Here is a 14,352-nt window from a genome sequence, read left to right as displayed (position 1 = left end):
CACACAAGGGGGCTACCTTAATTCTGGCATTTCCTAAATTTTGTGCACGTAATAATAATGCTTTTTTTTCCTGTGGGTATAATTGCCTAGGTTTTTAAAAATGGAAAATGAAAAAACAGAAGTTCCATCTGTGGCATCATATTGATACCCACATAGTTCATTAGCATGGCTCTAACCTTTAGAGGAGTGGCTGAGGGAACTCGGCTTATTTAGTCTGCAGAAGAGAAGAGTGAGGTGGGATTTGATAGCTGCTTTCAACTACATGAAGGGGGGGTTCCAAAGAGGATGGAGCTCGGCTGTTCTCAGTGGTGGCAGATGACAGAACGAGGAGCAATGGTCTCAAGTTGCAGTGGGGGAGGTCTAGGTTGGATATTAGGAAAAACTGTTTCACTAGGAGGGTGGTGAAGCCCTGGAATGGGTTACCTAGGGAGGTGGTGGAATCTCCATCCTTAGAGGTTTTTAAGGCCTGGCTTGACAAAGCCCTGGCTGGGATGATTTAGTTTGCGTTGGTCCTGCTTTGAGCATGAGGTTGGACTAGATGACCTCCAACCCTAATCTTCCATGAAATCTGTGATCCACCACATAGTCCTCTGCCAATTGAGCTAAAAGAGTAACTGATAGCAGTAGTAGGTTGTCATGCTCTCTGTGGACCAGCACTAGAGGGGGATGAGACACACACTTTGCCTGGTCCAGGCATGGCCCACCGCAGCTCAGAGCAACAATTGCAAGGAAAGTCCTTTTCAATCCTTGGCAGGAACATGCCCAGTGCAAATGGAATGTCATGGGATTTTAACCACGATATTCACCAATTTCTCTACTGAGCATGGATGAATTGCAGTTTTTGTTTTCCAAAGGCTTATAACTTGGTGTCAAATTTGGATTAGATGTTTCAGGCAGGTGGCAAAAAGTACAGGCTTGACACAGAGACTACCTCCTGCCAAATTTAAAATTCCTGTTCCAAAATATGGGGGCACTATTGCTTTAAAAAATTGCCAGAAATTTTAAACAAAGGGCAAAACAATATAATTTCCCTAAGCTCCATTCTCTGAAATGACTGAACTGTTTCACTGAGCTTTTTCAAAAAACATTCAGCCTGAGGCAGACACCCAACATGGTAAATTCATCCCAAATAGTTAAAATTTGGCAAAACTTATAAGCAATTGAAAACAGGGTCTTCTAATAGGAAGGGGAGCAATGGGGGCAAAAAACCTAAATGATTTCAAGACTGAACTTGATAAATTTTTGGAGGGGTGGTATGATGAGACTGCCTACAATGGCATGTAGCTGATCTGCGACTTCTAGCAGCAAATATCTCCAATGGCTGGTGATGGGACATTAGATGGAGAGGGCTCTGCGTTACTTCAGAGAATTCTTTCCCAGGTGTCTGGCTAGTGTGTTTTAGGGTCTAACTGCTTGCCATATTTGGGTCAGGAAGGAATTTTCCCCTGGGTCAGATTAGTAGACTCTGGGTTGTTGTTGTTTTTGCCTTCCTCTGCAGCATGGGATCGTGTGCAGATTTAAACAAATGTAAATGGTGGATTCTCTGTAACTTGGAGTTTTTAACCATGATTTGAGGACTTCAGTAACTCATCCACAGGATAGGGATCTATTACAGGAGTGGGTGGGTGAGGTTCTGTGGCCTGCAATGTGCAGGAGGTCAGACTTAGATGATCATGATGGTCCCTTCTGACCTTACAGTCTGAGTCTAAGTGACAACTAATCTTTTTAATAGCTGGTGGGATTAGTCTCCCCACCCCATAATAATTCCCAGACAAAAGCTTTGTTTAAGGAGAGAGTATATATCAATAATTCGAGGAGAAAATCCTTACTAGTAGTTCACCAAAGCAGCTATTAAAAGGCAGGAAAATCAAAGTTAAGGTTAAACTTCCAAGACTCAGGCTCAAAAAATGTAATTCAGAATGCATTTTAAAAATACATTTGGGAAGCACGAGACGATAATCCTGTATCCATTGCACTCCCTTCTTTAGACTCCCACTGCCTCCTGACCATAATGTGTTTGCTTGCCAACACTGCCATGCACAGGTGCCAACTTTCTGATTCCCCCGTGGGTGCTCTGCCCCTGCTTTGCCCCAGGCCTTGCCCCCACTCCACCCCTTTCCCTAAGGCCCCACCCTCCATCCACCTCTTCCCACCCCCGCTACACCTCTTTCCGTTCTGACACCAAGCGAGCCTCACCTTCACTCTGCCTCTTCCTGCCCCTCCACCCTCTCCTTCCCCCCGCAGCACTTCCTGTCTGCTACTGAACAGCTGATCAGCAGCAGGCAGGAGGTTCTGGGCGGGAGATGGGGAGGAGATGATCGGCAGGGCCAGCCAGTGGGTGCTGGGCACTCGCTATTTTTTTTCTGTGGGTGCTCCAGCCCCACAGCATCCATGGAATCGGCGCCTATGCTGCCATGCTAACATGCTAAATTCATCCCAACATCTCCAGTCACTGTCCTGCCTCGGGACAGTACCAGCTGCTGTTGCTTACCTGGTGCTTCATTCTGTCCAGGCACACCTCCTCCTATATATGTTATTGTGCACTCTGAATAGCTGCTGGAGACCGGACATGACTGCACTAACACGTACATTTCTTCACCACCAGCTAGCCTTAAAGGGGCAGCTACTTAGAAAACCTATGGTTCAATTCTGTCAGGAAACTTCCAACTCAGAAAGCTGTTGGCATGTATTGAAAACTCCCTCAACTAAGTTTGCTAGAACTTAAATAGAGCCCATTGTAAATTCTGTACCTGACTTCTAAGCAGAAACTGTTGCAGAAAATGCTGCTATGTGAGCAAAGAATGTTGTCTGTTAAAAAAGATGAAATCTGGTTCACTGTCTCTACTAAGTAGGAGAAATAACAGCAACCCATCTTCCAATCTGAGTCTATGAGGCCTCCAGCCCCTAGTTTCTTTCTGGAATATTCTTTCCTCTACCTCCCTCTGTTCCCAGTGGTCAAGGTTATATTAACAAATCAAAGGGAGGTGGATTTAGACTGCTTTGCTGTCAGAATAGATCACCTTCTCTTAACTTACATATAGTTTGTCATATTTCATGTGACATACTATGACATTCACCCAAGTCCACGCTGCTTTTTGTTAAGTGCCAGAGTGTGGCTGACCCTAACGTGCACACCTAGGGGTCTAAAAGGGAGTGAGACCAGTCCTGACATACAGCTTCCTCATATCATGGTTTAAGGAATGGGTTGTGCGTTAGTTACTTCATGCCCCTTTCAGTCAAACAAGTGGTGGAGATGGGTAGGATGCCATTCCATTGATGTGCCAGCCAATGGAGCTGAGCTGACGTGAAGAGGGAAATAACCTGCATCAAAGACTGCAATAAATCACTTCTACCCTGGAGGAAGTGGGTGACCAGCAAAGTCTTGGGCTCATCCTGGAGTGCTGTAGCTACACCCCATCACCATCCTCAGGACATTGACCTGAGGTTAAGCCTAGATCTAAATTTATTATTACTGACCTCCAAAAGTTGACCTTGTGACTGTGCTATCCTGACATGTTTTCCTCTTTATCTAACCCAGGAAGCCTCTCTGCTCTTCTAAAATCAAAATGGGGCCCAATGAAAGAACCCACAATAAAATTTTACACCAAGCAGATTCTGGAAGGGCTTAAATATCTCCATGAGAACCTGATTGTACATAGAGATATAAAGGTAAATTTTTTCCAAGTGTTGTATTGTGTACAGTAGAGGTGGGGCCGGGGGGGGGGGGGGGGGATTCATTTCAGTACCTCTTGCAAGATAGTTAATTTTGTTATAAACAGAAGTAGTACTTTTGGTAGGAAGGAGCTTTTAAAAAAACAACAACAAAAACCACCATTGCCCCTGGCAGTTTCCTTTGTAAAAAGTGTTATCTTTGTTATCAATCTTGCTGGAATCTTGTTGTCAGCATGTTGGAATCTGTTTACATCTATCTGCCTCTTTCTTGTCTCCAGGGAGATAATGTTCTGGTGAACACATATAGTGGGGTGGTAAAAATTTCTGATTTTGGGACTTCCAAGAGGCTCGCAGGGATCAATCCATGTACTGAGACATTTACAGGTAAGAGGAACTGAACAAATTTCTTAATAGTCTCCCCTTTGTGGTGGTGGTTTGATGCTGTAGTTAATATTCTTATTTAGGATTCAGTTTTGGATTCCTCACAGATCCAAAGGTCCTGTTGAAGCCACCAAGAGCTTTGGGGCCACAAAGAAAGAAGGGACTTCTGCTTTGAAGAAAACAAAGAAAGTAAATTGGTGTAGGTCACATGTAAGGATAGGCTTTTTTCTTTTCTTTTTTTTTAAAATAACTTATTTAAACCTTCTAATTTAAAATCTTTGACCAAAAATGTCTTTGAAAAGTTTTATTGCAAAACTTTAAACTCCCACATCTCACAAAATACCACAAATTGCATCATAAGAATCAGTGAGAACCTACTTTTGACTGACAAAGCTTTCAAAACTTTTTTTTGTAGTTGGATCCACTAAAGATGTTTTCCCTATAGTCAGTTAAGTGTGCTGTGTGTTTAAACAATAAAATAGTGTTGTGTCAATAACAAATAGTTAAAATGTGAACTAGAGTTGGGCCTACATAATTTTATGTATGTCATCCTTTGTAAGAAAACCAGAGGAATTACATAACCACTGCCAGATTGAGATGATGGAAAAGCTATTTTATCACTGTGAATGAACACACCCTTTAGAAGCTGGAAGCTGTTTTCTGTCTTCACCATCTATGACCAATCATGATGTCTGTGTAACTTTTTCCAAACTTAAAAAGATTGCTGCCATTTTGCAGGCCAGTAGCTAATCTGTGCTGTGATTTTTAGAAAACAGATGATAGCTCTAAAGATGATAAAATATTATCCTTCCAGTTTTTCGCTGTTCAGACTGAGCAAAAAATTGAGTAATTATGTAAGCATATTTTCCCTTTCCAGTCCATAGCTTCTTTGAAAACAGCAAGTTTTCCTTCCTTCTTGACTTTGCAAGCTTTTACTTCCTTTCTTGTGTAAGAATTCTTTTTGCTTTATGCAAATCAGAATCTGGCTAAAACCAACCAGCCTCGTATTTCCAAACAATGTGAGCTCTTTTTTATTGACCATAACAAACAATGGGTCAGCCAGTTTTTCTGTGTTTTATAATTAACTTTTCAAACTAAAGTATTTATTTGATATTAAAACATAGTTTAGGAAAGTATGCATTCATGAATTGCCAAATGAATAAGAGGGATTTTTAACCAAAATTTACTAGTTTTAGTTAAATACTGAAAGAGAAATTAAATCTGTAGAAATAAAGACCAGTACTATTTCATGTAAAAATTGAAATACTTGAAAGAAAAGTTGTAGTTGCTTTAGATATTACAACTACATTCAGTATCTTAGGGGACCATATAGTATTAAGTTTATGAATGGCTTATGTATCACTTTGGGCCAGTGATTGTGTGCAACTCTGAGGAGGGGGAGAGTTACCACAGCTCCTCCAGGAACCAAAAACAGTGAGGGGGTGATTAAAGTAAATCACTTAAGTTGTAAACACCTCCAGAGAGGTACCACCCCCAGAGAGGCTTACATATACTGATTCAAGGTGCGTTTTCCAGTTGCCAACAGACTAAGAAAGGGCTTTTGGTATACAAAGGTTGAGTTGAGCCTTTTTTGATTCAGCAAATGGACCCTTGTGGAAGGGTTGGAATGAATTTGGCTTACTAGGGCCCTATAAGACTGAGGATTGACCTCTGGTGTGTTTTAGCATGCATATAGGAACTTCTATTGACTTCTGTGTATTTTTTCTGTAATGCTTTTACCTTAAGGATAAATGTATTTTGCTTTGTGAAGGCTGGTTGGTAACCTGTAGACACTGTTGTAGCCCTTGGGGAAAGGTTAATGACAGGTGCTGAACCCCAGTCATCCCTCTTGGGGAAATTACAGTGAGGTTCAGAGGGACTGAAAGCCTAAGCCCCTGGTCTGGAGGGACAGAGATGTGGGTCTCTGCCCCAGAGAGGTGACAGCTGGGAGCCTGAAACCTTAAAAAAATGATAATTTTAACAGTAATAGTCACTAGGACCAGATGGTATTCACCCAAGATTTCTGAAGGAACTCAAATATGAAATTGCAGAACTAAAAACTGTGGAATGTAACCTATCACTTAAATCAACTTCTCCAACAGATGACTGGAGGATAGTTAATGTGATGCCAATTTTTAAAAAAAAGATCCAGAGGCGACCCTGGCAATTACAGGTTGGTAGGCCTAACTTCAGTACCAGGAAATTTGCTTAAAACTACCATAAAGAACAGAATTATCAGAAACATAGATGAACGTGATTTGTAGGGGAAGAGTCAACACAGCTTTTGTAAAGAAAAATTATGCTTCACCAATATATTAGAATTCTTTATGGGGTCAACAAATATGAACAAGAGTGATCCAGTGGATATAGTGTACTTGGACTTTCAGAAAGCCTTTTTCAAGGTTCCTCAGCAAAGGCTCTTAAGCAAAGTAAGCAGTCATGGGATAAGAGGGAAGATCTCTCGCAGATCAGTAACTGGTTAAAAGGCAAGAAACCAAGGGTAGGAATAAATGGTCATTTTTCAGAATGGAAAGAGGTAAATAGTGGTGTCCCTCAGGAATCTGTATGGGGACTGGTGCTGTTCAACATATTCATAAATTATTTGGAAAAGGGAAAACAGCGAGGTGGCAAAATTTACAGATGGTACAAAATAACTCAAGATAGTTAAGTCCAAAGCAGACTATAAAGTTACAAAGGGATGACAACAAAATGGCAGATGAAATTCAATGTTGTTAAATGCAAAGTAAGGCACACTGAAAAACATAAATCCCAAGTATACATACAAAATGATGGGGTCTAAATTAGCTGTTACCACTTGAGAAAGAGATCTTTGTGCCATCTTGCATAGCTCTTTGAAATCATCTGCTGAATGTGCAAAAACACTAACAGAATGTTAGGAACCATTAGGAAAGGGATAGATAATAAGACAGTAAATATAATGCCACTATATAAAGCCATAGTACGCCCACACCTTGAATACTGCATGGAGTTCTAGTTACCTCATCTCAAAAAAGATATTAGAAATGAAAAAGGTATAGAGAAGGGCAACAAAAATGTTTAAGGGTGTGGAACAGCTTCCATATGAGGAGAGATTAAAAAGACTGGGACTGTCCAGCTTGGAAAAGAGATGATTAAGGGGGGATGTGATAGAGGTCTGTAAAATCATGAATGGTGTGGAGAAAGTGAATAAGGAAGTGTTATTTTATCTCTTCACATAACACAATAACCAGGGGTCACCCAATGAAATTAGTAGGGAGCAGGTTTAAAGCAAGCAAAAGGAAGTACTTCTTCATGCAACACAGTCAACCTGTGGAACTCCTTGCCAGGGGATGTTGTGAAGGCCAAAAGTATAACTGGATTAAAAAAAGAATAATATAATTTCATGGTGGATAGGTCCATCACTGCTGTTAGCCAAGATGGTCAGGAGTACAACCTGTGCTGTGGGTGTCCTTAAGCCTCGGGCAGCCAGATGCTGGACGACAGAGATCACTTGATAATTTCCCTATTCTGTTCATTCCCTTTGAAGCATCTGGCATTGGCCACTGTCAGAAAACAGGACATTGGGCTAGAAGGACCACTGGTCTGACCCAGTATCTCATTCTTATGTTCTTAGGTAAGTGGGTGCCCTCTAAGAAGACCAGGATCGGGGTCAAAGGTGCAGTTAACCCTGAAACTGTGACAGTTTCCACAAATATAATTTCTCTTCCAATAAAGACCAGTTTTATTTGATTTAAAAATTGAAGTATTTGAAAGGGAAAAAATCTCACCACTTAACATTTAAAAAGTGGCAAAGTAAAATTAAAGGGCAAGTTATAGTCATAGCATTTTGAAAAATCATCAATCTTGATACCTAATAAAATGCTTTATTTATGTGAAATTAAAATAATATTTGTCAATTTACATAGATCTGAGATTGCCCATTTTGGGAAACATGAAATGAACTATCTCTTTAGCTCATAGACATGAAAACATGAAATACAAATGTACAGTACATTTTTGAGTAGAGTTTGGTTGAATAATTTCTTTAACAAATATCACCATATTTTTCCAAATAGATTATTCAATAAACAGTTTTTATTATTCACATAGCTTTTGAGGCTGGATAAATAACAAAAATATATCTATACAATTTTCATTAAATATTGGAAATAGAATACTTGCAATTGTTACTTGTAAGTATTTGAGTGGTTCTGTGCTGTTGTATAAAATAATGAGAACTGAACAGCATGCTGCACATGGGAACCATATGAAATAGGCGCATTTTAATACAGTCTTAAAGGAACTACCAAATGACAGCATAAGAACAGTTGCCATATTGTGACAAGAGCAGGTAAAAATTTCATCTTGTTTCTGCATTCATCCCCTCCTACATTTTTTCAGGGCTTTTTGTGGATATATTTTACCTGCATGTAATTGTAGTAGTCTCCACTGGATATGCTCTTACTAACACAGGCTAGTATCCCTCAATTTGTCTTCAACTGGAGCAAATCTACATTAGGCCCCTTACATCCTCGTTTTATTTCCTGTCATGGAATCTCCAACCGTTTGACCATCTCAACATGTTCATTTCCATGGTGGAAAGCATGCTGATTTCCTTTCTTGTGGCTGGCCAAGTCACTGATCCATTAAGTTCCATCAAATTACAGTTTTATACACTCTACCTTTTATTGGCATCATTTTGTCACAGAGAACTGGAGTCAGGTCCCGCTATTTGTACCCACCCAACTTCAGTACGATGCCAGGCTTCTCTCGGGGGCACCACTGTCGGCAACCATTGATCCTAGAAATTTAAATACTTCTGCTTTTCTAAGCTCGCAGCCAGTGGTATGCTTTATGTTGAGTCCTCCTCCCTCATAGCCTTGGTCCTACCAACGTTCACTCTATGTGCAGTCTGTTTAAAAATATGTTTCCACTGTTCATAGTTGGCTTGCAGGGGCTCTCAGTTTTCCACATGTATCACTAAGTCATCAGTGAACAGCATGTTCTAAGGTGGCTCCCTTCATGTATTCTCACTTATTGCATTTGTGACCATCACAAATAAAACGGGACTCAGCACTGACCCATGATGCAGGCCAATATTTATCGGAAGTTCTCTACTGTAGTCCCATTTAATTTTGACTGTGGTAGTCCCTCCATCATCCATATCCTGGATAAAAGGAATGTATCCTTCTGGCAGACCTCTCCATCACAAACTCCACTGAACTAGTTCTCTTGAACATGACCCCATGCCTTATCCGGGTCCACAAAGACCATAGCTACTTGCCATCTCTCTTCCATGAACTTTTCCTTCTCCTAGGTGAGCTGCCTGCTGAGGCTTGTCAGCCTTAGCAGACAGCACACCTAGGAGAAGGAACACTCCAATTTCAAACCAAATGTTCTGGCCCAGCAAGACTGATTTTGAGGCAGTCTTTATTCAACTTGATGTCGTCATCATGGGGCTTAAGTGGCATTTTATGGAGGTAACTGTGCCATCAGCTACCCCATCATACCCTGCTGAGAGGGTGGTCTGTGACTGCTTACTGATTATTTGCAGCTGCTTACTGATTATTTGCAGGATGATCCCCTATCTGCCCTCTGGGGGTGCACGTGGTGGGAGTTGGCCATTCCTACACAAATTTTACAAGATTCCTGAAAAGAAATTTCCTTGAAAGTAAAAATGTCATAAAGATGTTGGCTACATTATTTTTTTTGAATGGCAACTTTTCCATATGCTTTTTATGGACAAGAGTCCAAGGAAGCAATTCACGTGCAGAAATATTCTGAAATCTGTGTTGTATTGCAAACTGTGTAAAAATTATAAGCTGTCACTTTAAATCATAAAGCCTTTCCTGATTCTGCTTGCAGGCTAGGATCGTGCAATCTGGGTCCTTCAGCAATCAGTATGATAAGAGCCAGCCTAGAGCCAGGTGAATTGTGCCCTTTTGGCTTAGGAAGCAACCTGATTTCTATCTCTGATTTTGGTTCTTTGTGTTAAGGTTCTGGATTTTTAAGTCAGAGTGTTACTTACAACTTTCCAGAAAGAGTATGTTAGGCTTTTCTCTAACTTCTCTGTTTGTAAGCTGTGAACCTAATAAAATCCTTCAAGCACCCAAGTGCATGTGCAGAGTTCTTCTACTGTGAATGGAGAGTTATTTATGTACTGACTGAAAATCCATTAAACATTATAGAGCAACTTTACAGTATATAAGAGGGTACAAAGTGCATTTGACTTGATGGCCTAGTAAAAGATTACAATAACTGTTCCAGACAAACTTATTGCATGTTTTACTACTTTCTTCAACAATATTATAATTTTTAGCCTCAGTCTTGTAATCAGATCTGTACAAATAGATTGATGGCCATGGGACTCTGTACAGGCATGCAGATCTGTCCATGCAGATCAGATTGCAAGATCCGGGCCTTATTTTATTAACAGGTAGAATTGTAAACACTTGTGTGCTTTAGCACTGCAATTCAGTATTCCAAGAATACCATTTTTGTTGTGTTATTCTTGTACTGATTGCTTGCTGATTTTGTTGTAATACTAATCAGCTAAAAAATGCAAAACCTAAGTGCTATCTAAAACCAAAAAACCCATATACAAACTGCATTTTATACTAAAACACTTCAGCTTTTGCAATCAACATATAATTGAATTTCTTTCATGAAGGTAAACCTTTTCATTTAAAAATGTTGTGACTTTTAAAAATTTTCATTTACATTTCCCAAGGTTTTAGTTTTTCACCCTTTTCTTATTATGTTGTTACTTTCTTTTTGACTGCCCCCGCCACTAGCATAACTCCGATGTGTGGTGTTTAGGCATTTGTTTCTAGTGGTATTATGAGACTTTTATGTTTTAAATGATTTATGTTGTTTTGCACCTATAAACAAACTGATCTTTTGATTAAGTATAACTTCCTGGAATATATAATTATTACAAAAATCTCTGAGATGGGTAGCTATTTGAGTATGGTAAGTAAGCTGATGATGCCTTTTTTTTTTTAATTATTGGTATTATATAATTTTGTAAACCTATTTCTTAACTAACTAATCCAAAATTAATTTATTAACGTTCCAGGCAAAGCCTTTTCACTGTTGACACTAGCATCTCTTGTAGCCCAGAGGAAACTGTATAATATGTGTTCCTCTTTCATGAGAGTTTATAGAGCTCTTCATATGTTTTGTACATGTAATATTACAAGTCTGTTAAGCCTATATCTTACTCAATAACTTTTGATGATTTACAGTTACTAAGACCCCTCACTGAGTTCTGCTTCCTCAATTTATTTCTGCTTGAGCAGCCAACTACACTTATGAAGTTAGTTATGAAGTTAGGGAAGTTTAGCTTTCAGACTTCTTTTTCCTTGAAGCAATGAGAATGTGCCTGTACTGTATTATGGACCTGGAAACTGAAAATGACACTCTTCCATAGTGGCGAAGAAAACATACCACCCTAAAAAAAATCTTTCTTTGCATTAATTTATATCTGATAACAGAAGCATTCTTTAAAGTGTATGAAACTACATCTTATCATCATCAGTAATCATCAAACACATGTGCAGCCCAGCCCAGTCCCCCCCTCTGGATGGAACTCAGTCCATTATGATTGCATCCATCTGCTGAATGCCACGTGCTTCCTAAGTGCCCTGGGTCTTGATAGTGACTGGTCACTGTTCCTAACTTAGGGTCTTTCACATGCACTCTCAGGTGCCGAACCAGTGTCTGATCCTCCTTGGGCAGCAGGACCTTTCAATTAACTGCCCAGACCCTAGAACCAGCATCACAGCCCTCCCAAGCACTCCATTGCTTAGACATGTTTCCCCTGGCTGTGCGAGCTCTGATTTCCTAGTTAATCCCTTTAGGGACAATGTGGCAGTAAAGCAATGAATACAGGTTTAGCAAACGAATTTCTTAACCAAAGTTACATTTACTCTTAACAAAGCACAACACAGTTACAGATCCATGGAAAACAACAAAACCCTAAACATAACTCCCTGGTCTGATCTCACCCCATCTGAAAGCTCTAGTTCTGGTCAGTATCCTTTGGCAAGGCAAGCCTGCCCCCCCACCCCCCCGCCTTTTCTTCCTCTCTCCAGCACAGCCTTCTGGTGTTGGATGGCCCCCTTCTTCAGAGAAGCAGCCTCCATAAATAAAGTCTCCCGTCTTTAGTCAGATGGTCAGGCAGAGAAATTGCATGCTCTCCCAGCTAGGTTTCTGTGTATGAAGTCCATTCAAAGTCACAGGTCCTGCTAGTAGAAAACCAATTGCTCCAGCAGGGAAGAGTCATTCCATGTTAATGGTCCTTGATGGCTCTCTCATTATTAGCCTCTTCAAGGTGTCGGACCCTCTAACATGAGCACACAGCATCTACAAGACACTTCCTTTGTCAAGATTTCATCACTACCTGGATGTCTGAACCCGCCATGGAGAATACAATACAGACCAAACGTCACAGTGAAGGTTACAGTCACTGGTATTCTCAAAACAAATGGGAATCCCCAAAAATGTGGAGTTCACAATTTGATGCAGACATTCACCCAGTTTGTGTCACACTTCTGACACTTGCCTCCACGAGGCTGTTTCTTTTGCTTTCTTTTACTCCGGCCCTGATATTTCATTTGTAATCTAGGACACTTTTTTCCTCTTTCCGGGAGCTTTATCTCTTTTCCAGATCTCATCTCTCTAGCCCTACCTCTTTCCATCTCGCTCCCTCTTCAAGATTTCTCATTCAGCTCCTGATCCTCTTCTACTAGGCCTCACCCTCTCTCCATGGACTAGCTCATTTCGTTATTGCTGATGTTCGTCTGCTCTGTATTCCCACCAGAGGCTGTGAATACAGCAAAAAAGTATTCCCTCAAAGAAAACCTGTCAACTAGTTGGCTGCTCTCTCTTTTTATTCACATATCTTTCCAATTCATCATTTGCAGAAATGGAGGTAGGTTTAGCTTAAATAAGGCAAGGGAGAGCTTTCAGATTGTACAGTAAATATATTTTCTCCCACCTGAAGTCCTTCATGTGAGGGGAAGAACTAAGAGTTTGTATAGAAAAGACCTGGGAAAATACAATCTTATGACTTAGTGTTGGTGGTGGAGTTTGACTTAGAGGGCTCACCTTTCACTCCTACAAGCCGCGTCTGAAGTGACAACCTGCAAGGGATTTAATGATATGGTGTATTGGTTTGATTGATAAGAAAAACAAATATGTGACTTGTGTTCTTCCTTTTTTGTCTTTTATTCAGGTACTTTGCAGTATATGGCTCCAGAGATTATAGATAAGGGGCCTAGAGGACATGGGGCACCAGCTGATATCTGGTCACTGGGTTGTACTATCATTGAAATGGCAACAGGAAAACCTCCATTTCATGAGCTGGGGGAGCCGCAAGCAGCAATGTTTAAAGTAAGAATTGTTTTATTTGCTGGATGGTTTGTGAACCTTGAAATAGTACCTGTTAATTAAATTTTCATATAGTTAATATTTACAAGTTAAACATTCTGGGCAATTTAATCTACACTGACATTGTAATTACCTGCCTTTATTGTTATATGAGTTGCTCTGCACTGGGTCAACTTCCAAACTGTGATCTCCTTGTACATGTGAATGATCCCATTTGCTTCAAGATGCATCACTCAGGGAAGTGCTGTTTCCATTGGGCAGGAAACAGGTCAGGACTCAATGTGCTGAGAAATGAGTGAGGATTTCTGAAAATTGCTCTTCCTGATCCCACCTTTCACTCCCCATGTTCCTCCAATCCTCTCGTCATCACCCTTTTCTACTCTTCACTCTATGCCTTCTTTCTTGGCACTGCAGAGAGTCCTGCAATTATTACCTGACAAATGCTCTCTCTGCTCCTTCAGATCTGTCCTTAAAAGCCTCCCTTCCAGAAAATCTATCTTGTCTTTCTAATGCTCCCATCCTGTTGGATGCCAAGAACCACCTGGGAGATACTGAGCACTTTCAGCTCCTAGTAATTTCCATGGGAGTTGAGGGTGTGCTGCCCCTCACAGCATCATTCCCTTAGATTGCAGGGTCTTTGGACTAGGGATGTGTCTTGCTCTGTTTGGTAAAGTGATGCACACACTGGTGGTGCTATATGCCTGGTCAGGAATAAAGAGACATAGAAAAGTGCTTTTAACTAACTTCTAAAATAAACTTTTATATCAGATCTATTTTTGTTCACTTTTTGTTCTGAATGCCAGTTACGGCACTTTCCAAGATGTGTATGATCTAAGTAATAAGATAGGAGGGCTGTGAGTCAGGAATCTATTCCTGGCTCTGCCACTGGCTTCCTGGAACAAGACACTTAACTTCTCATTATGCCTC

General features: G+C 40.5%; 1 protein-coding gene across 7 annotated transcripts in view; it reads left to right on the top strand.

The window, feature by feature from the left end:
• The window catches only part of MAP3K15 (mitogen-activated protein kinase kinase kinase 15), a 137,188-nt gene that overhangs the window by 97,619 nt on the left and 25,217 nt on the right, over positions 1 to 14,352 (top strand). For all 7 annotated transcript variants that reach the window (XM_073356755.1, XM_073356736.1, XM_073356727.1 and 4 more), the window contains 3 exons: positions 3,539 to 3,669; positions 3,951 to 4,056; positions 13,271 to 13,428. In XM_073356755.1, coding sequence (XP_073212856.1) covers positions 3,539 to 3,669; positions 3,951 to 4,056; positions 13,271 to 13,428 — 395 coding nt within the window. The remainder of the gene's footprint in view (positions 1 to 3,538; positions 3,670 to 3,950; positions 4,057 to 13,270; positions 13,429 to 14,352) is intronic.

Source organism: Lepidochelys kempii, chromosome 1, assembly GCF_965140265.1.
Source record: "Lepidochelys kempii isolate rLepKem1 chromosome 1, rLepKem1.hap2, whole genome shotgun sequence".
In the NCBI taxonomy this organism is placed as follows: domain Eukaryota; kingdom Metazoa; phylum Chordata; order Testudines; family Cheloniidae; genus Lepidochelys; species Lepidochelys kempii.
Note: the sequence above shows the minus strand (reverse complement) of the source record. Positions and strands in the feature narration are given on the sequence as shown.